Here is a 26,364-nt window from a genome sequence, read left to right on the forward strand (position 1 = left end):
TGAGGGGGAGCAGGAAGCTGAGGGGTGAAGGCTAGAAGGGGCCAGGTCCCCATCACCCTCCCTGCACCCCTTGCCTTCCCCTAAGTAACGACACTACACAAGCAGCAGCAATGAGTATCTTTTCTCCAAATATTTACACAGCTTAAATACCCACGTGGGGAAGGGGGATCTTTGCTTTGGCCTCAGCTTGGACACACGTATGGCAGCCCAAGCTCCTGTAGTGACCCTGCCGGGGGCTGGACTGGGGCTCACACTGCATTGCCTACAGGGCTAGACCTCCGCTTTAGTGTTTCCAGCCCCACAGGCTCGGGGAGAAGCAGCAGCTCCAGGGACACCAAGGGACAAACAGACAAAGCGAGGCAAGCAGCAAGGCTCCGCACACACGGGGCACAGTGGGGACCCGAGCCCCCCTGCCTGACCCCCGGTCCCTAGGGGCAGCACCCAGCGCCGGGGCTGGGCTGCGGCCCCACCGCCGGCCTAGGGTGGGTTGCTGAGCTCCTTAATGGCCTGGAGGATTCTCTTCATGTGGCCCACCTTGGTGATCCCCAGGTCCTGCAGGAAGGAGAGAGGGCAGCTGAGGGGCTCGTAGGGGGACAGCCTTCGGCTCTCCCTGGCACGGCAGCCACAGGGCGGAGGACGAGGCCGCAAAGCCCAAGCGGCAAGAGCACAGTCCTTGCCAGGAGCCCCCTGCCCTCTTGTAAGCTTGTCCCCGTGCCTGGGTGCGGGAGAGGGCACGGTGCTGTTGATCCTGCTTTGGGTAGGTGTACAGAGCACTGCAAGCCGGGGGGCCGAGGCCACCCCCCTCCCCTGGCTTCCAGCCCCTGCGTGCAAGCTAAGCAAGCGGTGGGAGCTCAGCCCTGCAGGGCTGGGGGCAGGGTCAGCGCCTGCCTTCCCCACCTCCGCCCCCCACAAGGGAGGGGGAGAGGAGGTAGAGGGGACACCATGCTCCCCGTGGCTGGGGGTCCCTCGGGGGCACAAGGGGGTTTGTACCTTCAGGTCTCTCCTCTCCAGCAGGATCAACTCAGAGCCCTGGATGTCATGCCGGACAAAAAAGTCTCTGTACTCCCCTAAACCAAGCGCTTCCAGCCAAGCTGCCACCTCCTCGGAGCCCCACTTGTCCGCTAGCAGGGAGGAAAACCAGAGAAGTGGACCGTGCCCTCGCCGAGGCAGCCGGACGCGGCAGGGCAGGCAGTCGAGGGCAGCGGTGGCGGCAGGCTGCAGCCAGCATCCCCCCCCCCCCACCCCCAGCTCCGGCAAGGCCAGAAGGCACAGCAGGCTCAGCGTGGAGAGGTTTGTCCTCTCCTTAGCAGCAGAGCTTCTCCCCCTCGACAAGACCCCCAGCCCTGGGGCAGGGACTTACCCGAAGGGCTGAGCTGTGCCATAGCCCCCTTCTCCCCCTTGCAGTGGTGGTAGTGTTACAGGGCCATGTCCGTTAGCAGAAAAATTAAGCTCTAAGGGGCTGTTGGTGACAAAGGTGACATCCCCAGGCAGCCAGGACATGCCCTGTCCCGCTCCCAGAGGGTCCCTCCGCAGCGTGCCCAGGACAGGAGGCCGATGGATAGGTCAGCACATGGGGGTCCCTACCAGTGCGGGCTGTGCCTGCCTCCCTCCCTGCCCCACCGCCCGCTTTACCTGGGAGCGCGCTGTTGGTCCTCTGCTTTTGCACCTTGTCCTTGTCCTTTCTGGGCTTGGGGATGTTGAGGCGAAGCTTGAAGCTGCCCTTGTTGGCACTGCCGGCGCTTTCCTGCGAGAAGCCGGGCTGAGTGGGGTGCCGCAGACCCCCCTGGGGCCACCTGGTGGGCTATGCCCCCCCCCCGTCCCTGGGCACCCACCTCCTCAGCGGGGTGGGCGATGGGCCCCAGCCAGTGGATGTCCAGCAGCCGCTGCAGCTCCTGGCCCAGCACGCTCAGGGGGCCATGCAGCGCCTCCTCCTCCTGGGGCGAGTCCAGCTGCGGGGGACAGGGACCGTCCCCAGCCCTGCTGCCACCCCCAGAGGTGCCGGCCAAGCGCAGGGGCCCCTCTGTTGGGGGGCTTGGGGTGTCCTCCGGCCCCCCACTCACCGCCTTCCCTTCCAGGAACGCCCTGGTCTCGGTGTACAGCTCCTTGATGCTCAGCACCACCTCCACAGCCGCGTTCCTGCTGAGAAACTGGGGGGCATAGAGGGGTGACGCCTTGGGCAGCAGGGCCCCGGAGCAGCCAGGTGAAGGTTGCCTCGTACCCCCGGCCCCAGCTCACCTCCGAGGCGCCAGCGGCTTTGTTGGAGAGGGCTTCGCTCAGCGCCAGGGAGCTGGTGTTGACGGCGTGTGCCAGCTCCTGCTCCACGGCTTTGTGAGCCTTGGCCGCCTCGTGGATCCTGCGGGTGAGAGGGGCTGGAGCTGCCGGGGCTCCCCCGGGCTGGACGGGCAGCACGGGACCAGGAGACCCCTGTAGCTCTGGGTGGCCGCAGCAAAGCTCCCCCGCTCCCCGTGCCCGCCGCATCGCCCATCCCGCAGCCTGACCTGGCGATGAGGGTCTCGGCGACCCGCGAGACCTGCTGCAAGAGGCCGCTCTCCTCCTCGGTCAGGTACTCCATGGACTGCTGGGAGCTGAGCCGCGGCCGGGCGGCCGCTCGGTAGCTCTCCCCCTTCTGCTTGTCCTCCCAGGACTTGAGGGTGCTTTCAAATGCCTGCGGGGGACGGGGATGGACCCCTCAGCCCGTGACACCTCCCCGCGCCCCAGCACCGCCCCGCTGTGCGGGCTGTGCAACCCCGAGCTCACCCGGTCCCTTGTCAGCATCTGGGCTCGGTTCTTGTGCTGGATCTTAATGATGCCAGGCGGCTGGATCCAGGCTTCTCCGTCCACCTGCACGGGGACGCCCTCGTCCCCCCGGATGGTGATCTTCACCACGCGGCACTGCGGGGTGGACAGCCCGGGCTCGGCATCGTGGCTGGCGCTGCGCCACCGGCTTCAGCCGCTGTGCCGGGGCTGAAAAGCCTCCCGGGGCCGTGCCAGTGCCAGCGCCAGCCAGGAGCCCGGCCGAGCCGCACCGCCCCAGGCTCCGCCGGTGCCCCAAAAGCTTTCTGGCACCACGCGGGGTCCCGCACGGTCCCTTGCCCCTACCTGCGCGATGCGATGGTGCTGGAGGTTGATGACCCGCGACACGGCCATCTGGATGCTGCCGAAGACAGCCACCACCTCCAGCTTCTTGTCATCAAAGGACGGAGCCCCGAAGTTCTGTAGAGGACCGGTACAAGTGAGACCTCCAAACCGGGGTCATTTTGGGAGCCAGCTTTCTCCCCTGTGTGTGCCCAAGGCAGGGACACCCTAGACCCCTGCCCGCGGGCTCCCAGGTTCCCTGGGACATCGTGTCCCCCTCCCCACCCCACAGCGCTGGCACTTACATTGTCCTCCTTGGTGCCGCCCCAGAAGTTGATGCCCCCGGCGTAGCTGGGGATGTTGAGGACAGCGATGCCCTGCAGGCTGGGCAGCGAGATGGGCACCCCATCGCACTGCAAGAGAGGGCTGAGCCTGGGGGGGCCGCTGCGCCGCCCTGCCCCCGCTGCACCCCCGTTCCCCCGGCCCCATACCTCCAGCTGCACCCGCTGCTCCAGGTTCTTGTAGGTACGCTGCAGGAGCTCCTTCGTGCCCAGCACCCCGTACCACATCATGTTCTTGGTGCGGCTGCTGCAGGGTGAAGCGGGCCAGGTGAGAGGGGCTGCAGGCTCTCCCTTGCCTGCCCCAGGCTCTGCACCCTCCCCGGGACCTGGGCCGCTGGCTCTGTGCCTGCCTCAGTTTCCCCACTCCCAGAAAACGGGGGCTGCCTCCCGGGAGACGCAGGCTGCAGCACGTGGCACCCGGACGTGCACCCTTCCACGCCGGCACGGCCATGTCTCCTCTATCCAGGTGCAAAGTGGGTAAATCCCACTGAGCCCTCCGGTGCCCGTTCACACACCCCGGGGGGCATCGGCAGCCAGAGCCTCGCAGCAGCCCTCCCCCTTCCCGGGGGTGTTTGCAATCTGCCGCCTACCCAGGGGTGCTCACCCCAGCACCACGGTACGGGGTGCAGGTGGAAAACCTGCCGCAGGAAGGGGTCCCCAGCCCGGCACGGCAGCCCCGAGCCAACCCCGCGGCTCCCGGCATCCTGATGGTCCCTCCTCGTGCGGGCATCGGAGAGCCGGAGGGGTGCGTGTTTTTCCCAGGGGAATCTGGGGGGGTTCAGCCAACCTGCACTTCTTGGGGTGCTCATCCCTTTTGTTGTTGAACTCCAGGGAGATCTTCGCATCCAGGCCGATGCCGAAGTAGTTATTCATGACGCATTTCTCCGAGAAGTGTCTGAAAGCGGCAGACAGGGCAGGCGAGTTGGGAGGCAGCTGCACACGGGCAACTGCTGGGCTGGCAACCGGGGGACAGGGTACAAAACCCGCCAGAGCTGCAGCGCGAGCTCCCGGAGGGGTTGGCACTGGGAAGCCTGACCCAAGCCAGCAGGGACGGCCGGAGCCCCCTCGGTGCCCACGGCGGGACACCTGTGGCACACCCAGGACCTGCCTGCACCGGGCAGCGGGGAGCCCCGAGCTCCCGGCGTGAGCACGGTGCTGGCCCAGGGGCTGGCGGCAAGAGATCCCGCGCTGGGCACACGCAGGCTTCCCTGGCGCAGACGCCACCGGGCCAGGGAGGGCTGGGCACCGGGGGTGCCACGCTGGCGGGCGGAGGACGCCCCAGCAGCCATCTCCGAGAGGCAGCGTGGTCCCAGCTCTGCTCCCGCTCCGTGATGGGCAGCAAGGGTGGGCCAGGGGCCCCGGGGCGGGCAGGACCCCAGACTCACAGGGCGCTGGGGTCTTCGGGGAACGGCAAGCTGCCGAAGGTGTCCGGCCGGTCCAGGATGATGGAGGAAGACGCGGAGGTCACCGTCTCCCGCCGGGAGCCTGGCCGGGCGGGGAGAGGAGGCAGCTGCTGAACCGGCTCTTACCCTGAGCCCATCCCACGGCTCACCCCCATGCTCCCCCAAAAAGCCACGTGCCCCACTGGCATCTTACTGAGCCTCTCCTCCTCCTTGTTGAGCTCCTCCGAGCTGTCCTTTTTGCTGGGGCCCGCGCTGCCCCGGTAGGCTTGGGTCTGCTTGTTCTGCTCATCCACAGCTGGATGCAAAGAGGGGCATGACAGCGAGTCCTGGGCAGCCCCATGGCCCCGTGCCCCCTCCCCGGGTCAGCCTCGTGGGCTGGTGCCAGGCAGAGGTGGCACCTCTGCCCCGTCTTGGGGACCTCCCTCAGCCACGCCCAGCATCGGAGAAGGGCTGACGCCCTTGGATCGCACAGCACTGCTGCCGCCCCAAGGATTCAGGTGGGGAAACCAAGGCACGGGTCCAGCACCAAGCTGTGGTGGCTCCGCAGCCCGTGCCAGGCTGCTGCAGCGCCACGCGAGCTGCCAGCCCCTGCCACCCCCTCACCTTTCTCCGCCTGCTCGATGATTTGCCGCAGGGCTTTCTTCAGGCTGTTCGCCCGCAGCATGAGCTGCTCCTTGGATTTGAAGATGCGAGGCACGGGGCTGGGGTTGAAGCTGCCACCTTTCTCCTGGTCCTTGGTGTCAGCAGGGGTGGCCTGCGCCATTCCCTCGGGGACCACGATGGCTTGAGCCTCCTCGTTCAGCTCCCGCACCAGCGAGTCCAGCTTCTCGTTCAGCATGGCGCACTGCAGGACGCCCACCACGCTCAGCACCCTGGCACAAGCCTCTGCCCGCTGCCAGCGCTGGGTGCTTCCCGGGCACCCCGTGCTGGCCTGGGCACCCGCAGCACCCGGGCATCCCGAGCACGAGGGCACCGCACCTTTGCCTCGGCACCCCCCGCTTGCCTGGGCACCCCCAGTGCCCGGGCACCCCACGCTCGCCAGGACACGCCGAGCGCCTGGGCGCCCCAAGCACAGCGCACCCCGACGCGCGCGCAACGAGGGCACCGGCCACCGGAGCGGACCCTGCCGGCCCCTCCGCCGCCCCGGGGCCGCGCCACCCAGCCCGCCCCAGCCCTCCAGCTGCCCTGCAACCCACCTTCCGCGCCATCATCTCAGCCTCCTGCTTGTTCTCCGTTGCCCTCTTGTAAGCCCGGCCGACCTCAGCCACGAAGTCATTGACGGTGCCGCAGAGGAACCTGCCGAGAGAAGAGCGGGCGGGTGGAGAGGGGCGCGACACGACCGGCCGGGCACAGACGCCAGCCGGGGGGGCTGCTGGGATAAGGCCCCCCCTGCGGCGGAGGGGCAGGGCCGGGGTTATCTGCCGGGCACCAGCATAGCTGGCAGCCGCTGGTGGCCAGACAGGGGACAGCCTGGCATGGGGGGGCTCAGCACCCCTGGGGACATGGCCCCTGCCCAGCGGGGGGCGGGGGGGCTCGGGCACCCCCGTCGCCAGCCCCCTCCTTACTTTGCAGATGAGATCACCACCGAGTGCTTGTCCGACTCCAGGATCTTGGCCAGGTGGAAGGCAACGGAGTCGGCGTAGTGAGAGATCTGGGCCTGGAAGGGGGACACGGGAGGACAGCCGGAGCCGTGACGCCCGGCCCTGGGTGCCCCGCTCCAGGATGGAGCGCCGGGGATGAACAGCCCTCCTCGGCCCGCTCCCCCCGCCTCCGGGGCAGCCGTGCCCGCGCCGCCGGGCAGAGGGGACGCTCAGCCACAGCAGGAGGGAAACTGGGGCAAGGGGTTGAGGGGGAGCACACGGGAGAGTCAAAAATAGCCTGCCAGAGCAGGCTAGCCCCACCTCACCCCGTGCCTGCTCCCAAGTGCACGTGCCGGGCTGAGACCTGCCAGGCTCATTTCGTCGCACGCAGCCGGCTGCCAGCCCCCTCGCTGCCCCGGTCCCCAGGGGGCCCCCGGCATGACCTCTCCCTGTGCGATCCCACCCTGCGTGCCCCCGAATCTGCTGATGGAGTGAACGAGGACCTGCCCCCCAGCCTGCCCTCCCCTGTCTCAAGCCCTCAGCCCCCAGCGGTGCCCACCTGGATGTTGGAGTCCCCATTCTCCTCCTCCTTCAGGGCCGGGGGGGACTGCTTGGGAGCCTCGTAGGTCAGCACGCTCCACCTGCCAAGCAGAGACCACGGCTGCCTGCCAGCCCGGGGCAGGGACACGCGGGCAGGGGACGAGGACAGGCCGCCGACAGGTGCCAAGGCGGGGCGGGGGGAGCAGAGAGGCACGTGCCCTGCGCCATGCTCACCGGTCCAGCATCTTGGTGGTGGCCCTTTCCAGCTTCTCCAGGATCTGCAGCAGCTGGGTGTCGTCGTCGCACAGGCTGCCCCAGCCCAGCACCCGCGCCAGGTCGTTGCCGGTCCCCAGGGGCAGGACGCCCAGCTGGCACTGCAGGAGAGGGATGGGGCGGGGGGGCTCAGAGCAGCCCCCGAGGGCACCCGCGACACCCCCAACCCTGCCGTGCCCATCGCTCGCAGCACCCCGGGGCGCACGGGGGGCTCCAGCTGCAGCGGGTGCCGGCGCTGGGGAGGGTGCCAGCCCGTGCCGGCGTTGCCAGGCTCTCCTGCTCACTTGCTTGTGAAGGCCAAGGGCGTCGATCTCGGAGAGCACCCAGCCCACGCTGCCGTCCCCCCCACACACCAGGATCCGGAAGGTGGAGAACTTCTGGAAGAGGCGCAGCCTGGGTGGGGGACAGGAGAGGGGGCTGTGCCGGGCGCCCACCGGGACCCCACCGGGGCCACCCCGGGGCGCCCAGGCCAGTGCTTACCCCAGGTGCGGGCCCCCGTTCATGAGGTCGAAGACTTGGGCTGGGTTGAGGAATTGCTTGAACTTGCGCAGAAACTTGACGCCCTGGTTGTCCCCGCTCTTGGAGTTGACGAAGGCCAGGAGAGGGCTGGAGCAGGTCGAGGGGCAGGTGGCCTTCCAGAAACCTGCGGCGAGCCCAAGCGCGTGAGCCCCCCACCCCGGCTCCCACCCCCCAAGGACACCGACGGAGACGCCCGAGGAGAGCAGAGGCCATGCGGACACCCCGACTGCGCTGTGCCCGACCGCAGGGTGCTGGGGCCAGGCAGGAGGGACAGTGATCGGGGTGCCCGGGGGATGGTGAGGGGCGGAAGAGTGAGAGATGGGGACGGGGCGGGAGGCAGATAGGGATGGGCAAGGCTAGCACCAGGGCACATCCAAGTTAGGTTCCTGCTCCATCACTGTCCCTGCAGGCACAAAGTGTGTCACCGAGCTGACTCGCGTCCCCAGCCTGCCAGTCCGAAAGGTGGGAGGCAGACAGGAGGGTCGGCTCCTTGCTGTGCCAGCAGCCCAGCTGGAACCGACCCCGCAAAACCACGTGGGAACGGGGCACACCCCCCCGGGGGTGCTCCCAGGGGTGGCAGAGGCAGCCAGCACGACCACAGGGGACCGGCCGCAGCCGCGGGGGGCCGTGCTGTCACCCCCAGCTCTGCCGCTGCTCCTACCAGGGCTCTGGCAGGGCGGGTGCAAATGACGCAGAAGCCTCGGGAGGCTTGGCAGCCAGCACCGTGCTTTTAAAGAAATGAGATGGGGAACGAAATGTGCCCGAGGCAGAGGAGGATCGATAGCTGGCCCGCAGCCCGCGCCCGCCTCAGGCACATCTTGGCCATCCCGGGCCATGGGCTCGTACCCGCTGGCTCCTTCCCTTGGCAGACCCGGCGATGCTGCGGCTGGAAAAGCATCAGCCCTCGCTGCCGCCGGCGCCGGCCCCGCAGCCTTTGCACCCAGAGCCCCGCGGGGTGCGACCGGGAGCCCCGGTGCCTCCGGCACACGGGGAGCGGCATCCCTGCAGCCCGCCACCGCCCGGCCCGGGCATCGCTCGATCTCCGCTCCCAACCCAGCCGAGCAGAGCGGTTCAGCAAAGCAAAACACCGGGGGCTGCTGAGTCAGAGCGTGGGCTGCCACAGGAGAGCCCGCTGCCAGCGGCACCCATACGCCGGGGGGGACAGCGCGGCAAGGAGGAGAGGGGCTGGGGCCTCGCCGGGCTGCTTCCTGCAGCAGCAGACCCCAGTCGGGCTCGGCCGCAGTCACAGCTGCCGGCCCCGCAGCCGCGCCGGCCCCGGTTGACTGGGCTGCCACGAGAGGGACAGGGCAGAGACGCTACCGGGGAGCCAGCCGCAAGCAGCCGCAGCTCTGAAGCCGGAGGAGAAGCCGCGTGATGGTTACCCTGACAGCATCCCGATGAGTAACGAGAAGCAGATGAGCCACCGGCTGAGCTGAGCAGTGAAAATCATTAAAGAACGAGGAAAGAAATATCCGGAGGAGAAGAACAGATTTTGCTCGGCTGAGGCCAGCTGGGCCCCTCCGGAGAGGGTGAGGGAGACGGCAGGGGGGTCCCCCCGGGCCACGCATTGCTTCTCCCCCCCCCGGCACCCCGCAGCCACCCGCGCCGGGGGGAAGCTGTGCTCTGCACTACCAAAAAAAGAGCTGAGATTCAGACACTGAGAAATAACCCAAGCAAGGGCCTCATCCTGCCCTGCAAGGTGCTGAACCACTGGGGCGCGAGGGGGGCACCCCACGTCAGGGGCTCAGGGCTGGCGCCACTGACCTCAGCGTGGAGGGACCACGACCAGTGCCACCGCGAGAGGCGGCCTGGCAGGAGCAACTGAAGCCGCGCGCGGGGAAGAAGTGCCGCCCCAAAGCACGGCACCGCCGCAGCCCTGGGGCAGAGCGCAAGGCGACAAGGAGCCTTCAGCCAAGGGTGTGGCAGGGAGGGGCACTGGCTCTGGAGCCTACCGATGGTGGCGTTCCTGGTGCCCCACAGGAAAGCAGGCACAGTGCCACAAGTCAAAGCCCGCAGAGGAGCTCAGAGAGCTCAGAGCCCTGTCCCAAACAGCCTGTGTGTCCCCCCCACAGCCCAGCCTGTCCCCTCCGTGACTCACCATCTGAATCGATGCTGTTCAAGGCAGTTGGCGGGATGATGGACACTTTGTACTGGCCCAGGGGGCACTTCTTGCCAAAGAGCTCCTTGCAGGCACTGTGAACCTGGGGACACAGGGACATGTGCATAAGCAAAGCTATAGGGGATGCAACACCAAAGCCCCCAGCCTGGGTTCCCCCAGCGATGCACCCAGGAGGGGCAGTGTGGGGGGGATAGGGACGGACACAACGTGCAATGCTGCGCAATGGTGGCGGGGATAGGGACGGACGCATCCTTACGATGGCCTTGCACCAGAGACACCGCCAGTCCTGCAGCCTCCGGACGCTGCCGCAGGTCCGGTCGCAGACGGCGCAGCGCGCGCTGACAGGCAGGTTCCCCTCCAGCCACTGGTGCGGCATGGCCACCTGCAGAGAGGGGCGGTGGCCAAAGGCACGTCACCCCTGCTGCCCCCGCGTGCTTGAGGGACAGCGACACGGGCCACCCCCTTCCCCAGGCACCACGGAAGAGGTGGGCAGGGGATGGTGCCCCGCAGCCCCCGGGACCCTTCCCGTCCCTGCCCGCCTGGCCCCTCGCAGCCGCCAGCGCGCGGGGCAGGGCAGGGCTGTCCCCAGCAAACGTCGGGGGTGGCCCCACTTGGAGAGCGACAAGGGATCCCGATGCCAGGTGGCAGAGGAGATGTCCCCAGGCCGTGACCCCACAGAGCCAAGCCCCGAGGCCACGCAGTGCAGGGGACAGCTGCGTGCCAGGGTTCCCCCTGCTCCCGATTTGGGCACGGCAAGGCCAGCTCTGCTGGTGGCTCTGTCCTGCCAGGGTCCCCCGCAGGGACTCCCCGTCTTACCCCGTCCTCGTCCTCGATGATTTCGGTGCCAATGGAGGCCAGGGTCGTCCACTTGCAGTTGTTGGTGGCTCTGACAGCGCAGCGCTTGTGTGCCTTGAACTTGCAGACTGCAGGAGGGACGCAGGTGAGGAGCAGGGACGGTCCCCGCGGGATGCGCAGCCCTGGTCCCCAGCCCCTCTGCGGCTGGTGACAGTGCTGTCCCAGGGACGTCTGCTGTCCCAAGGATGTCATCTACCCCGCATCCCTCCTGCTCCAGGCCAGCCTCGGAGAGGGTCCCCCGCCCCGGTCCCAGTCCCGGTCCCGGTCCCGGCCCCAGCCCACCCCCCAGCAGGACCCCAGCGCTGACCTTCGCAGGAGAGGCCGTGGGAGGTGACCCCCGGGAGGGCTTCGCGGCACACGTTGCAGAAGGTGGGACGGGCGTGGGAGCAGGCGTACCAGTTGTGCATGCCCGAGAAGTGCTCCATGTTGAACTGCGTGGCCTGCTGGGGGCACAGCCCTGCCCCGTCAGTCCCCTGGGACCCTCAGCTGGCACTCCCTCCCTCCTAGCCCCCCCCGAGCCCCCCCAGCCCCAGTCCCGGCTCCTGTCCTCCCCACGGGGCTGCGCCAAGGGCAGCAGCTCCTGTCCAGCAGCCAAAGGCACCCTCGGCTCCTGAGGGGCACCCGCTCGCAGACGAGCACCCGTGCGGCCCCCCGACCGCATCACCTCATGGATCTCCCACTTCTGGACAGATTTCAGGGCACTGATCCAGTCCTCCATCTCCTTCCGGTTCTCCGCGCACAGGATGAGCTTGCGGAACGGCGTGATCACCTGCAACAGCCACCGTCCCCATGTCCCCGTGCGAGGCCACCCCGCGGCAAGCCAGCCCCCAGGAAAGCAGCCCCCAGCAAACCCCGGCACACCGCCGTCGGCGCCGCCTCCAGCAGCACGAGGCCACGCTGCGGGGTGCCCCGCAGCTCGGTGGGGAGGGGAGGGGTCCGCGGTGCCTCCCCGCGAGGTGCTGAGGTGCAGAGGCATGGCGGACAGCCCCGCACCTCCCTCACCGTGAAACTGTTGTTGATGTTCTTGGTGCTGGTCTCGGCCACGCTGGCATCGGACAGGTCCACCTCGTCGAAGATCAGGGACTGCGGGGGAGAAACCGGAGCCCCAGTCCACCAGGCAGGGATTTCGGGCTCCCCCCTGGGCTTGCAGGCGCAAGCCCCCGCCAGCTGAGCGTGCTGGAAGCCCCCTCCCCGCGCCTACCTTGGCATCCTTGGCGTAATAGAGCGTTCTGCCCCGCAGCTTGAAGTATCGCCTCTTCCACCTCTGGAAGGAGCTCGTCTGCTTCAGCAACAGCCCCTCCTTCACACTCTTCTGCAGAGACCGCAGGGTCGTGAGCTCCCGCAGCCCCCAGGACCCCCAAAGCCGCTCCCCCCTCCGGTGACACCGGTCCCTGGGTCCCCAGGAGCTAAGCGGTGCCCAGAGCACAGATGGGACATTCTGGGGTTCACGCTGTGCTGGACGGAGCAGGGCGAATGATGTCCATCGCCCGCCGCACCCTGGTCATTGGGCACTTTATGTGATTCGGGGGGACGCTGCCGGGCACGGCAGTGCCGGCGGTTGGAGGCGTCAGGCAGCACAGAGCCACCGCTGCCAGTCGCCTCCTCCCCGTCCCCAGAGCAGCGCCCGGGAGAGCCCCAACCTGCTGCAGCTCCCCGGAAGCCAAGAGCAGGGGGAGCTCCCTTGGAGGGGACGCCAATGCCCCAGAGCCACCAGGACTGCGTCTTGGAGGTGGCATTACCCGGGCACCACGGCCCCGGGCTCTTTGCTAGGTCGGGGAGCAGACGGCTGGGATGTGCCCGCCCTGCCTGGCACCCGCAGCCCCTGGAGGGGACAACGTGGGGCCGAGGGCAGCCCGTGGCAGGCAGAGCATCCCCTCGCAGCGCAGCGCAGCGCAACCCTGCAGCCTGGCCGCCCGTCCTCTGCCCTCCCCGATCCGCAGCACCTGCCAATATTTACCCTCCTCACAGCGGTGTTTACAAGGCTCAATTAATTAGTGTTTGCAACGTGGCTACGAGCCTGTGCCGAGCGGGGTGGCAGAGATGCTCTGGCACTGCCTAATCTTTGATTGTATCTTCTTTAAACACCGCCGGCAGCCCCATTCAGCTGCTCCTCTGCAATTAGCCGCAACAGCGGTTGTATCAGATCCCGGCACACGACAAGGCACATTTAACGGCAAATTAGCACCGGGCACCGAGGGCATCACGAGAGAGCTGCGGCCCCGGGGCTCCACGCTCCCATGCCCAGCCCGTGTGCTGCAAGAGGTGGCACCCAGGCGCCCGCCAGCCTGCAAACACACCGGCCCCTGGCCTCGGCGTTAATCCACCGCCCCGTGGCTCCGAATGAGATGACCAGAGCACCAGGAGCAGCAGGAGCCTCCAAGGTCACAAAGAAGCCAAAACCCCACCTGGGGTGCTCCCCGAGCCTCAACTCCCCCAAATGCCTGGCCCCTCCCCGAGCCCCCCAGGGCATACACCGGCACGTCCCCGGTCCTCTTCCAGCTTGCAGCCCCAAGCTCGGAGAGGGATGCTGTAAGCCTTTACCACTCCCTGTCAACGCTCTGCCCCACCCAGGACTGGCAGGGTTTGGCTGCGGTCGGTCCCCACGCTGCCTGCGAGTGTTGGTGCAGGTTCAAACAGCCCTGGTGTCCCCGGGGCCAGCAGCCAGGGACCCACCGTGTCCCCTCCCTGGCCTCCCGGCTGCGAGAGCACACAGAGGAGATGGCGAGCCCAGAGCTGCCCCGAGCCCAGGCTGCAGCACAGCCAGCAAGGGGAGCGTGGCCCTTCAGGGAGGTCCAGCCGCGACCCCCAAATCCACGTACAAACCGCGCACCCTAGCAGTCCCTGTCCCACGTCAGGAGGGGACAGGGCAGGGTCCTGCCACGGCCAGGTGGGATCCAGCCACAAACGCCACTTCCACCACACCTGTTTGCGTGCAGCGGACGCAGGCGCAGGCTCGGGGTTTGCTGCAATCATTACTTTTGCTGCGAAGGACAGGCAGCACGTGACGGCGAGGAGTGGTGTGGGGAGCCCATGATGGTGAGGAGCAGGAGAACGTGATGACAAGAAGGAAGAAGAGGCAGGTCCGTGACGGTGGCTCTGGGCTATCACAGCAGGGGCCAGAGCCCGTGCTGCAGCGGGGCACAGGCGCTCAGCTCTGCCTGGCTCCAGGGCCACGTGGGTGGCAGGATACGGCCAGGAAGGCTGGCCGGGGGGACAGCATCCCCTGCGAGGGGGCCAGAGCTGAAACGCCTCCGGCCGCGGCACTGCGGCCGCTGTAGCAATTTCTCCTGGCAGCCAGCGGCAACAAGGCATCGCCTGGCCCCAGGATGTCACAGTCCTGGCCATTCCAGGGATAGCGACGCGGCCGCCAGCACTGTGCCAGCCCCAGGCTAGGGCAGAGCCCAAAAGGTAGAGCCCCCACCACGACGCCCATAAGAGTTTTATGATACCTGCAGTGCCATGGCTACGGGGCGGGGGGGGGTGCCTCAGTTTCCCACCAGTGCCGACTAACTAATCACCAGCATCCCAGCGTGGGGCAGCAAAGCTGGGGCAGAGAAGCTTGGGGGGCACCTCTCCCCACATCCACCCTTGGGTGCTTCCCAAAACATGCCCGGGGTGCCCCAGCCATGGCAGCAAAGCCCAAGCCCTCTGCCCCGCCACGCACAGCGTCTTGCTGCGCAACCCCTTACGCCTGCGGCTGCCCGTCCGGGCTCCGTCACCCCCAGCGCTGACATGATGGGGCACAGGTTCAGTCAGTACCGGTGTGGCCAGCGTGGGGCCGGCCAGCCAGCCCCCTCCCTGGGGAAAATGAGGCAGGCCCCTCTCCGAAACGAGCCATGGAGCCCGGCTGTGCCACGCTGCCTGGGCAGGCACACGAGTCGCTGTGCCTGGGGTGCCAGAGGGCTGTTTTGGGGTCTCACTGGGGTGAGCCACCCACACACAACCAATTTTTTGCCCGTGGGTCTCAGCCAGGAGCACCCGGTGCCACCCTCTGCCGGGAGCAGCTCCCCGGTGGCTCAGCAGTTTTGGACCCCTGCTTTTGGCACGAGGGACAGGAGGAGACCTGGGAGGCACCTGATGGCCAAGGCTACCAGCAGACCCGGCCACACAGTGGGAAGCCACACCGCAGTGTCGAGCGAGCCCGCTGTTTCCCCTTCACAAACAGGAAAGGGGTGGGGAGGGCAAAGACCAGTTCTCGGGGCGAGCGGCGGGCTGGATGTGCTGGGGTGGCATCGCCCCTGCCGTGCTGGCTCCCCCGCAGCCCCAGCCAGGGCCCCAGGGTCACCACAGTAATACAACCCCCTACAGCAAGTGGCTATTAGGTACCCTATAGCTCCCAGGAGCAGGAGCCACGCACCCGCAGCACAGGGTAAGGGCTGCCGCCTCCTCCCGCAGAGCCTTGGGGGACACTGACAGCCCCCGGCCACGGGGGTGGGAGCCCTGCGCTGGCCGCTGCACAGCCCCAGGTGCGGGGTGCCACCTGCGCCCCGAACCGAGCCCTAGCCCCTCCGTTCACCCCAACCACAGCTCTTCAGGCTAGCAAGCCCCAGCCAGCACTGCAGGGAGCCACAGCGGAGCCAACGCTGGCTCTGTCCCAGCAATAGAGGCAGCGACGCGGCATGCCGAAGCCCAGAGCGATGTGCAACCTGCCCGGCCACCAGCCCGAGGCCAGCTCCCCCCTGCGGGGCTCTGCCCCAGCCCTCCCCTGCCCCATCTCGGGGACCCTCCCTGCTATCTCCAGCCTGGGGGGCTCAGCACCACCTGGGATGTGCCTGGCACCAGAGGGGTCCCGGAGACGCAGGGTGGGGAGGCGAAAGCAAGAACGAAACCACCCGGGGTCTGCGGAGAAACTGCCACGTCTGGCTCAGCCACAGCTGGAGGAGGGCAAGCGGCACCGGGGTCTTGGAGGTACACAGCTAAAAATAGCCCTGGGAGGATGGTGGGCCACCGGCAACGTGCCCCACCAGGACGTGGCTGGTCCCCAGGCTGCTCGGCACAGGCGAGGGGGCTTGGAGCGCAGCCCAGGGGAGCTTGCCTCCCTCCGGGACCGCACCCCAGCAGGGCTTCTTCCAGGCCAAGGTGCACCCTGAAGTGCCGGCTCTTCCCTCGGCCCTAAGGCAGAGCCCCGAAATGCTGCTTTGAACCCCACCCCACTCCCCCAGCTCTGCCACCACCCCCCCCGGGAAGAGCCCGTAGTGCAGCCGGGTTTGACCACAGCTGGGGCGGGAGGGTTTTCCTGCTGGGGTCAGCTTGGACAGCAAAAGAGCTGCTGGAGAAGGCTGAGTTGCTCGGGAATGCTGGCACATATGGCCGGTGGGCACCACTCTGGCTGCCCACCCGGCTCGCAGCCCTACACTGCTCCTGATGGGACCTGCTTGGCCCCGTGGCGACACAATACCTTGCCCGGGGAGGAGGAGAGGGGACCGAACACCCGCCAACACACTGACCTGCATTGCATCATCCCGGGCAGCCGCCCTCCTCCAAACGCAGCAGCCCGCCGGGCACGTGCCAGGGTCCGGTCGCGTCAGAGCTCATCCCCCTCCTGAGCCGGCGGGTGCCAGGACAGCAGAGGAGACCCGGCAGCCCTGCAAACAGCCTGGCCGCGGGGCCACCAGCATCTGCTGGGCACCCTGTGGGCTGGAGTCGGTTGGAAACCTTATCAGGCTTTGCGATATGGCAGAGCTCTTCCGGGACCGGGCAGCCGGGGGCTCGGTGCCCGGGGGGTGCCACAGCCCTGCAGGCTCAACTGCACCTGCGCTCCCCAAGGATGTAGCCTGCTGCCATTGCAGGACCCCAGATCCCCCTTCCCAGCGCCGGGGGGATCTTTGAAAGGAGGTTTCGGCACTGGTCCTGACATGCTGTTACGCGGTGCCACAAGGCGCTGCTCAGGCTATCAAAAGAGGACGGAGCATTAACGGGGAGGAGAGGAATGAGGGAGGGAGCTCCCAGAAGAAGGGCGATCCCCCCTACGCCTCATCCTCCAGCAGTCACCACCTTCAGCTGCTTTTTAGAAATGAGCTCGTGCTTCCCTATCTACAGCCACATCGGTCCCCGAGCATCCTGCCGGCAGGCATCCCGCGCCAGCCCGCGCTGTGCCGGTCCCCCCTGCCCCTCACGCCCGGGTACCGGCACCGCCGCCGCTCTCCCACCCTGCCCAGCCGCTGACGGGTGAGAGTAGCGCTTGCATAATGGAAAATGTCAGCGGGGAGAGGGCAGTGCATCTGAGAAACCTCACAAACATCCGGCTGGCGACACTGGGGCTATCTTTACACCCCAGGCACCGGCTCGGCGAGCCCTGATTAACGAGAGCAAGCTCAGCCTCCGCTGCTCTGCTGCAGCCTCCTCAGCAGGGACGGTCCCAGACAGCGTCAAAGTGCCCCGCGGTGTGGTCCCACGGCAGGGGGGGACCCAGTGACCAGCCGGTCCCCTCGCCAGCCCCCGGCAGGCCACATACCACCGGGCTGGGAGCAATGCGGGGCACGGCTGGGGTGGAGATGAGCTTTGGTGTCGGCTGGCCACGGCATGGCTGGGGCTGGCGGGGAGCTCTGGGATGGAGCCCAGTGGGGGGTCACCTGGAGCTGCCCAGGACCATGGAAATACTCGACCCATGGATTCTGAATATCTCCACCGATGGAGACTCCACAGCCTCTCTGGGCAGCCCGTGCCAGCGTTTGACCAACGTCACAGTAGAAAAAGTGTTTTCTTGTGTTCAGGTGCAATTTCCTATTTTTTCATTTGTGCCCGTCGTCCCATCGGCAGACACCACTGAAAAGAGCCCAGCTCCCTCTTTGCTGCACCCTCCCCTTCAAATATCTATCCACACCACTGCGGGGCCCCCAGCCCCAGCCTCCCCTCCAGGCTGAACAGCCCCAGCTCTCCCGGCCTCTCCCCGTACGAGAGATGCTCCAGCCCCTCACCAGTGTCGAGCCGGGAGGATGCACTGCCTGGGAGCCACGTGCCACCTTCCTGCTGCAGGAAGGAGGTTTCCAGGCCTGGCCCCAGGGGCCCTACCTTGCTTTCCTTGTCTTTTGGCCAGGATCTGGCCCTCAGCGGGCAGCCCTCCCCACAGCCTGGCTCTGCAGCACCGCCCTGCCAGGCCTCCCGCAGCTGCGCCAGCATCCCTACATCCACAGACACCGCTCGCCCCATCCCTGGGGCACCCTGAGCCTGCGGAGCGCCCGGTGCCTCAGCAAGGACCAGGAGCACTCCTCCCTCGGGGTACCAGTCACCCCACTGACCTCCCCCAGCCCCCCGGCAGGATGCTGGCGGGTGCCCCAGCCCCACCGAGTGGCTGCGATGTACCCCAGCATCAGGAATTCGGGAACGTCATCCCCCTTTCTAAATGGCAAACAAGCCATGCCCTGCCCACCCTGGCCATGCATATTGCGCCCACCCTGTGGGCAACGCTCCTATCCCTGGCACGCACCCCCCCATGTCCCCCTTGGTGCCTGCAGCCCCCCGGCTCTGGTGCAAGCACCCCAGGACCAGTCGCTCGCTGCAGCTCCTTGAAGCCGGAGCCGAGCTGAGCAGAGCTGCCGGATTGCTCCCCACCTCCGCTCAGCTGCCGGTAGAGCCCGTGCCGAGGCAGCAGCGGGAGCTGAGCGCCTGGCCCACGTGGGCAGGACGCGCACCCCCCGCACCGTTTGCCAGCACCTCAAATGTCTTGATGCACCCCGGAGCCGGCAAGCCCTGCTTCCCCATTGCCCCTTCCCTCCATGCCCAGCCCTAAGGGGACCAGTGCCGGGATGCAGCACAGCATCCCCCTCCCGCTCTGCCCTTGCACTTCCAAAACCTGGTGCAGGCAACCAGCAGCCCCTGGCTGCGGTGAGGAGGAGGAGGAGGAGGGGGCGGCAGCGAGACCCCATCCGTCCTGGGGCCATTCAGCCTGGCAGGGGCACCTGCACCTGGCAGCTGTCATTGTCACCGAGCACAATGGCCTCGCCGCCTCCACGCAGAAGCCGGCACAAAGCACCCCACGGAGCGCCCCGGCAATTACAGCCCGGAGAAAGCCAAGCTGGGGGTGTGGAGTGGGAAGACGTGATTGATGGGGAGGTTTGAGGAGGGGATGGGGGAACGGGCATTTTGGGGGAGGCGCTGGGAATGGGGAGCAGCAATCAGGAAGGATTCAGCAGATCCCAAAATGATCCTCATCCGCTCCTGTCCCCATGGGGCTGCACAACACCCTGGCGGGGGGGAAGCTGTTCGCTCCCATCACCAGGGACCAGGGTCCTCCCCAGTCACTGTGGGTGGGCAGTGGGGTGGAGGTCCCGACCCTTTCCAGCTCCCCAACGTCGCAGGCTCCTGTAGACCCCCTCCAGCACCCAACCGCCACCAAGAGCCAAAAAATAGGCCAGCCTGCACCTCCCCCTCCCCCCCACTAACCCAGTTATGTCTCAGGAGCTGCAGCCCTGGCACTAGACTCTCCCTCACCCATTAACTGTGCACTAATTAGGTACCTGCCCCAGTCTCTGGGGTGCAGGCAATGGTTCCCCCCGCCATCCCAAACCCACATGGGTGCACAGGGGTGTCGAAGCGGCTCGGAAAGGTGCCTGCCACGGCACACGTGCTGCCCATCCCTCCGGCTGCAGCTGTGGCCACGGCCAGAGGGACGGCAGCACGTGTGCCGCGGCACGGCTATGAGCCAGGGACAGGCCAACCTGGGTGGCAGCAGCAATCGCAGCCCAAAATCCTTGTCTCCATAGGGAAGAAAGGATCCCACCCAGCGAGGAGCCAGGGTGGCAAGTGTGGTCCTGCTGATCCGGACCAAGGCAAAGGAATCCTCAGGGAAAACCCTGAACCCCAACACTGAAAACATTTAGATTTGGGGGGGGGGGGGGGGAGGGGATGCATGCACGGCTTGCTCTCAGCCCCCTCCAGCACCAGCCCTGCCCGGCTCTCACCCCTCTCCTCCTCCCTCCCAGCTCCGCGGGCCATTAACCCAGCCGCGTCCTTTCCGCCTGCCCATCCATCACGCCGCCTGCCTCCCCCGGCACGCTGCGCGGCATCACCTCCTGCATGGCTAATTGCCGACGCCTGGCAGGATGCGGGCAGCAGCCGCGGCAGGCAGGGAGCCGGCAGCTCAGCATTTCCCCACGCGTAGCCTGTCAGCTAGCGAGGCCAGACCTGCTGATGCCATGGAGGGGCTTCGATGCCTGGGCTGGGGGCTCGGGGCGCGCTTGCGTCCCTGTACTGCTGCTGCAGGACACGGGCACAGCCCAGCCATCTGCCCTTTTCTCTCGGGTTTCCTGGCATTGACGACTCCCTGCAATATCCCCCGTGTTCCATGGCACAGCAAACCCCTCCGGAACAGCAAGTGCTGCATGGCAAACTCCACGGGCTGCTGCCGCCCCTCCGGGAGGGTGCTGAGGGCTCGCACACGGCGCTAAGCATCCCCAGGACCCTGCCCACCAGCCTGGCTTCCCACCATGCCCCCCACGCAGCACCCTGCACCCCAGCACAGCCCACGGCACCCACCTGGCAGCCAGGTCAGAGCGGGCAGAGGAGGTGCCAGCCTGCTCCAAAGACGGGGAAACTGAGGCACGTTCCTTGAGCAGCCAGAGGGACTCGGCAAGAGCCCCCCCAGCGCCGCCTGCCCCGGAAACGTCTCCTGCCAAGTGGGAAAACCCCACAGTGCCAGGTTTGGAGCACGCGACTTCCGCACCCCTGGGCAAACGCCCTTTGCCCTCCTTGTGCCAGCGCGCCAGGCTTGGCACAACAGCCAGGCCTGGGCCAGCGGTAGGGGAGCTCGCCCAGCCCTGAGCAGCCCTGAGCTGCCAGCAGACCCGGCACACTGCCCCATCCCCGCTGCCTCCCTCCATGCCCACAGCACCCAACACCAGAGCCCGAGGGCACCTGCTCTGCAACTGCATCCCCCCCGCGGCGTTTCCTCAGCTGTCCCCCCTCCCCAGGGCGGCACAGCCACCAAATCCCCACCGAGGGGCGGCTGGGGCCAGAAGCCGGCTGCGGGGGGATTTCTGGCACGGCCCCAGGGCGAGGGTCCCCCTGCGGCGTGGCAGCCCCCGCGTGCCCGCCGGCACTGCAGGCACCGCCTGGACTCCCACCACCGCCCCCTTCCCACGTCCGGGTGGTGGATGCAAAGGGACCGCTCTCCCGGCACGTCGCCCAGAGCATCCTCCCCGCATCGTGCCCGGATCCGCCCTCCCCAAACGGATCTCCTCTCCCCACTTCCCACCAAAACTTCCTCCTCTCCCCACTTTCCACCTGGCCGTTCAGCCCAGGTTCTTTCTCCCCGCGCTTCAGGCAGGTGCCTGGCCATTTCACCGTCCCCACCTAGGACACCCACGGCCTCCCACTCCTGTTTGGCCAGAAGGCACCGCACCCCAAAATAGCTTCCTCTGAGCAAGCTGCACACACACACACACACACACACACACAAGCTGCCCTCGCGCCAGCAGCCGACCTCAAAGGTGTCCCCATCCACCCAGCAAACCACCACGGGGGACTGGATCTAGGGAAGGCTGCGGGAGCGGGGCCCGCAGGGGAGCTGGCACAGCCGAATTAATCTGGGGCGCCGGGAAAGATGCCGGCTCCATTTTGCCACCCACCAGGCCCCACACACGCGCTGCTTGCAGCGGGGTGTGGGATCCCAGGAGCCTACAGCACCGCAGCAACCCTAAATCTCACCCCCAGAGCGTCCATGGGGCAGAGCCTTCCCAAAAGAGCCCCCTTTCCCCAGGGGCAGGTGGGGGGAACCCAGGGGATACAAACATGGGATGAAGGCAACTGGGGGGGCTCCGGGTATGGGAGAGACCCTGTCCCCGAACAGTGGGGTAAAATCTGTGCTCCACAGCCCCACGGAACCTGCCACCGTGGGGTGTGCACCTTTGCGTGTGCCCTTCTGCAGGGCACAGGGGGCCAGACCCTTCCTGGCACTGCCCCGGGCACTGGCTGGGTTGGGTCTGCCAGCAGCAAGCGCCTGGCACCGATTTACACCCCAGAGCAGGCGAAACCCCCCCTGCCCCGTTCTCGGTAGGGACCCCGCACGCCGGCCAGCCCCTTGCCCCAGGCCCCCGCGCCCCTGACCTTGCTCCTCATCTGCCCCGAGGTGGACACCTTCCGGATGAGCTTGTGGGAACTGTCCTCCTGCTCGCCCTCGCTGTCAGACGACTCCTCACCGCCCGCCTCGGGCGAGATGGGTGCCAGCTTGTCCGAGTCCAGGGATGACACTGATTCCCGGGTCTTCCTCAGGAACAGGTCCCCGGGCACCAGCTTCTCGGCCATCTTCCCACCCAGCTTGGCTCAGGGCTCCGCCACCTCCTGTGACAGCCCTGGGAGGACAAGGACACACAGGAATGGAGGAAGAGCCCTGAAAGAGGGTGCACGGCCCCTCATCCTCTACGGCTCAGCCAGCCGGGAGGTGCAACCCTGGCCATCAGGGAAGACGGCGCTTCCTCGCCCAGGAACGCCGCTCAGGGTGGCTTCCTTGCAGGCAAAGTTTTCCCTCCTTGCCTTTTTTCGGCGTCCCAACTCCTCCTCACCCTGCCCGGCATCCCAACACCGTCCCTCGCTCCGCCGTGGGAGACCGCGGCCACCCCACGCCCGGGCATTGGGGTGCACCTCCCTTGCCGCAGCCTGCGCCAGCCCCCCCTCCGGTGCCCATCCCCAGGGTGCCGGGCTGCCCTCAGCGGCCGGGCCGGCGGAGACAGGGGCTCCCCGCGAAAAGCAGCAGCCGCCTCCGCCGCCCGCCTTGCTCGGCCGGCCGGGAAGGGCTGGGAGCATCCCCCGCGCCGCGCCGGGGGGTCCCGGCCCCAAGCAGGTGGCTGCGGGTGGGGGGCATGGAGGGGGGGCATGGAGGGGGGGCGCGGGGCTGCCCGCATGCGGGGGAAGCCGTCTCCCCACGCCGTCCCTGCCCTCCCCGGGGACTGCGGGCGGGCTGGGGGGGGGGGGCACCTACCTGGCCGAGCGAGCCTGGCCGGCTACGGGGCTGCCGTGCCCGGGCCGCGGGTGGCGGGGGGCACCCCACGGCGCCGTGCCCGGCCCCACGCGGCTCCCGCGGGCCGGCTCCGCCGCCGCCGCCCCCCCCCCCCCCCCCCCGCGGCTGCCGGCAAACGTGGTGCCGTCTCCCCGCGCAGCAACAAGCGTTTCGGGTGGGGGGGGCGGGCGTGTGAGCGAGGGCACCGCAGCGCTGCCGTGTCCCCCCCCCTCCCGGGAGCAGCCCCCCCCCCCCCCCCCCCCCGCTGCGGGCCTCGCACCCCCCCCCTCCCGCCTCGGGCCGCCGGGGGCCGGGTCTCCGCCGAGCATCCCGCGGCGCGCCCGGGAGGGGGGAGGCGGAGCGGCCCCCCCGCGCACACACCTTGCGCACCCCGAGCCGCCGCCGCCGCCGCCGTGCAAGGTCGCTCTTCCTCCGGCCCCCGCCCGCCGCCCCGCAGCCCCCCCGGCCCCGCAGCGCGGCCCCGCCGGGATGTGCCTCTGCAGGCGGCCCCGGCCCTGCCCCTGCGCCGCAAGCCCCGGCCTGCTCCGGCGCGGCGGGCGCTGCTGCGCACCGCGCGCGGCGGCACGGGCGGCCCACGCACGGCCCCGAGCACGCGGGCACGGGCGGGCACCCGCGCGGGCATAGGCGAGCACCCGCACCGCCGCCGCGCACACACGTGTGCACCGCCCACGCGGGCACGGGCGGGCACACGCACGGGCGTGGGAGAGCCCCCGGCCGCCGCCGTGCACATACGTGCGCACCGCCCACGCGGGCGCGGGCGGGCACACCCCCGGCGTGGGCGCGCACATGCGCTGCTGCCGCGCACATACGTGTGCGCGCTCCCACACGCGTACAGGCATGCACGGCCCCGGCGTGGGCGAGTACACGCGCTGCTGCCGCGCACATACGTGTGCGCGCTCCCACGCGCGTACGGGCACGCGCAGCCCGGGCGTGGGCACGCACATGCACCGCCGCCGTGCACGTGCAGGTGCACCGCCCGGGCGGGCGCAGCCGGGCACGCGCGCGGGCGCGGGAGAGCACCCGCGCCGCCGCCGCGCACACACGTGTGCGCCGCCCACGCGGGCACGGGCACGCGCATGGGTGGCGTGGGCGAGCACGCGCGCTGTGGCCACACACATATGTGTGCACACGCCCACGCGTGCATCGGCACGCACGGCTCAGGCATGGGCAAGCACACGCACCACCTCCATGCAACCGTATGCGCATACGGCCACGCATGCAGGGGCACGCACGGGCAGGGATGAGCACACGCACTGATGCCTCCACACACTTGTACGCACACTCACACATGCGTGCAAACTCTGTGAGTCAGCAACGTGCGCTCGCAGCCCAGAAGGCCAACCATGTCCTGGGCGCGTCACCCGCAGCGTGGCCAGCGGGTCGAGGGAGGGGATTCTGCCCCTCTGCTCCGCTCTGCTGAGACCCCCTGGAGCACTGCCTCCAGCTCGGGGGTCCCCAGCACCAGGAGGCCACGGAGCTGTTGGAGCGGGTCCAGAGGAGGCCACGGAAATGGTCCGAGGGCTGGAACCCCTCTGCTAGGAAGAAAGGCTGAGAGAGTTGGGGCTCTTCAGCCGGGAGAAGAGAAGGCTCCACGGGGAGACCTTATTGCGGCCTTGCAGTATATAAAGGGAGCTCCTAAGAAAGGCGGAGGGAGACTTTTTACCAAGGCCTGTAGCGACAGGACAAGGGGCAATGGCTTTTAACTGAACGAGGGTAGGTTTAGGTTGGACATAGAGAGGAAATCCTTTACGATGAGGGTGGTGAGACACTGGAGCAGGCTGCCCAAAGAAGCTGTGGATGCCCCGTCCCTGGAAGTGTTCAAGGTCGGGTTGGACGGGGCTTTGAGCAACCTCACCTGGTGAAAGATGTCCCTGCCCGTGGCAGGAGGGTTGGATGAGGTGGTCCTCAAAGGTCCCTCCCAACCCAAACCCTTCTGTGATTCTACAGTGCGCATGCATGCAAACACCCCACAAAGAGTACTTGTATAGGAACATGCTCCGGAGTGTGCGTACGGAGCTCACACGCACGTGTGCACGTGTGGGGCTGTGCCCCCAAACACACCACTGGGAGGGAGAGAGGGTCCGGCCCCACTTTCCACCCCACAGTGTGCACAGGGCTCCAGCCCTGCAGCGTGGGGTGCCGTGGCCACCAGTGCCCAGCCCTCACCTGCTGCTGCTCTGGGACCCTGATGCTGGCAGCCGGCCAGGCCCAGAGAAGAGTCCCACATCCCCCCAAACTGCAGCCCACTCCCCGACGGGCCATGCCCAGGGGCAGGCGGCCTGGGGCTCCCTTGTCCCGCACCTTGTGCGTGGCTTTGCCCTTTGGGCTGTAATAAGCGGGGGGGCAGGGGGGGCTGCTGCGGAGTTTGGACCTCCACATTCTGAGACTCCCCGTTTCCCACGGGGGCCGGGGCTTGGCTCTCCCTGAAGCATCACTGCCCACCAGGTCCTCATCCTCCCCCAGCTCCTGGTCCCTCAGGACCAGGGGTGCGGGATACAGGGGGACAGACTGGGGATCTGTAAAATGGAGAGATTATGGTGATGGGGAGACAGACAGCAGGGCCAGGGGCTACCCCAGCGTGTCTGGGTCCTGTCTGCACCTCTGGGAGACCCGGGAGCCCTGCATGCTACAATGAGCCCGCTGGCCTGCAGCTCCCCTGGGGTCCCACACAGGGATCCCCAGGACCCCCCCACCCCATGGCCACATCCAGCGCAGGCACTGAGGGCCCTGGTACCCAGCAGCCCTCCCATGCCCCCCGTACCCGGGGTCCACGGTCCTGCCCGGCAGCAGTGGGAGCTGCACGGAGGGGCAAGCGGGCCTCAAACGGGCCGTGGGGCACAGACACACGCATGCGTGCATCCCCCTCCCCGTGTGCCTGCAGTTATCTGTACGCATGGGCTTGCACAAGTGGCCCTGCCCACACACACACACACACACACACTCACCCACATGTGCACGCATTCACCCATGTGCGCTTAGCTGGCTGTGCATTTGTTCACCTGTGTGTGTACACACGTGTGCATGCATTCACATGTGCACGTCACACATACGTGGACACGTTCACCCGTGTGTGTTCACCCGCATGCGCAGTCACTTGCCACTGGTGCTTGTGCTCCCTGGCACGGGGCTGTGCTCCTCCCTGTGCACGTGTGCTCACACACACGGCGTGTACTCACCTGTGTGTGCATGTGTGCTCACACGTGTGTGCGTGCATTCACCTCTCTGTCTGTGCGTGTTCAGCTGTGCGTGCTCACACACGTGTGCATGCATTCACCTGTGTGTGCACGTGTTCGCCCGCGTGCACTGATGTGCGTGTGCCTGTGTGCAGCCACGTGCTCACGCTCAGCGTGCTTTCAGCTATTCATCTACGGGCTCCCATGTGCGTGCACGTGCTTACCCCGGCGTGTGCTCCTATGCATTCACGCACACTCGCCCCTGTGCACACGTGCTCACCCGCACGTGCGTGGGCTCACTCGCAAGCGTCCTCCCGTGTTGCCGTGACAACGTGCGTGTGCATACGCTCCAACACGTGTGCATGCACCCACCGATGCGCGCCCGTGCCCACCCACGCGTGCGTGTGCTCACACTCATGCACCCACGCGTGTGTGCGTGCGCACGCGTCCGCCCCCGCGTGCGTGTGCTCCCACGCGTGTGCCGGTGCCGTCCAGCGGCCGGCGCTGCCCCTGCGCCGCGGCTCCCCCAGCCC

At 67.8% G+C, this 26,364-nt stretch overlaps 1 protein-coding gene across 2 annotated transcripts; it reads right to left on the reverse strand.

The window, feature by feature from the left end:
- Window positions 1–132: 132 nt before the first annotated feature.
- On the reverse strand, window positions 133–21,946 carry LOC142415011 (diacylglycerol kinase delta-like). 2 transcript variants are annotated; one of them, XM_075512924.1, is made up of 29 exons: window positions 21,749–21,946; window positions 11,907–12,017; window positions 11,708–11,788; window positions 11,370–11,474; window positions 11,013–11,145; window positions 10,667–10,773; window positions 10,107–10,232; window positions 9,830–9,932; window positions 7,693–7,855; window positions 7,497–7,605; window positions 7,174–7,313; window positions 6,959–7,040; window positions 6,385–6,476; window positions 6,016–6,115; window positions 5,423–5,663; window positions 5,013–5,114; window positions 4,802–4,901; window positions 4,204–4,311; window positions 3,567–3,663; window positions 3,381–3,488; window positions 3,100–3,213; window positions 2,758–2,892; window positions 2,499–2,665; window positions 2,236–2,353; window positions 2,061–2,147; window positions 1,833–1,949; window positions 1,633–1,744; window positions 991–1,121; window positions 133–552 (listed from the first exon to the last, which is right to left on the reverse strand). In XM_075512924.1, exons 1-29 carry the CDS (start codon window positions 21,944–21,946, stop codon window positions 478–480), a joined length of 3,462 nt encoding a protein of 1,153 aa, XP_075369039.1. In that variant the 3' UTR covers window positions 133–477. The 2 variants fall into 2 exon arrangements, with proteins under 2 accessions (XP_075369039.1, XP_075369040.1); XM_075512925.1 differs by lacking the exon at window positions 21,749–21,946 and adding an exon at window positions 16,153–16,276.
- Window positions 21,947–26,364: the final 4,418 nt, after the last annotated feature.

Source organism: Mycteria americana, chromosome 10, assembly GCF_035582795.1.
Source record: "Mycteria americana isolate JAX WOST 10 ecotype Jacksonville Zoo and Gardens chromosome 10, USCA_MyAme_1.0, whole genome shotgun sequence".
Taxonomy (NCBI): Eukaryota; Metazoa; Chordata; class Aves; order Ciconiiformes; family Ciconiidae; genus Mycteria; species Mycteria americana.

Coding starts and splice junctions, on each gene's coding strand:
- LOC142415011 (XM_075512924.1), bottom strand. CDS start 21,946: ATGGCCGAGAAGCTGGTGCCCGGGGACCTGTTCCTGAGGAAGACCCGG. Junction 6,477..6,958: donor ATGGGGACTCCAACATCCAG/GTGGGCACCGCT, acceptor TCCCCCTTCCAG/GCCCAGATCTCTCACTACGC. Junction 2,666..2,757: donor AGATGCTGACAAGGGACCGG/GTGAGCTCGGGG, acceptor CGTCCCCCGCAG/GCATTTGAAAGCACCCTCAA.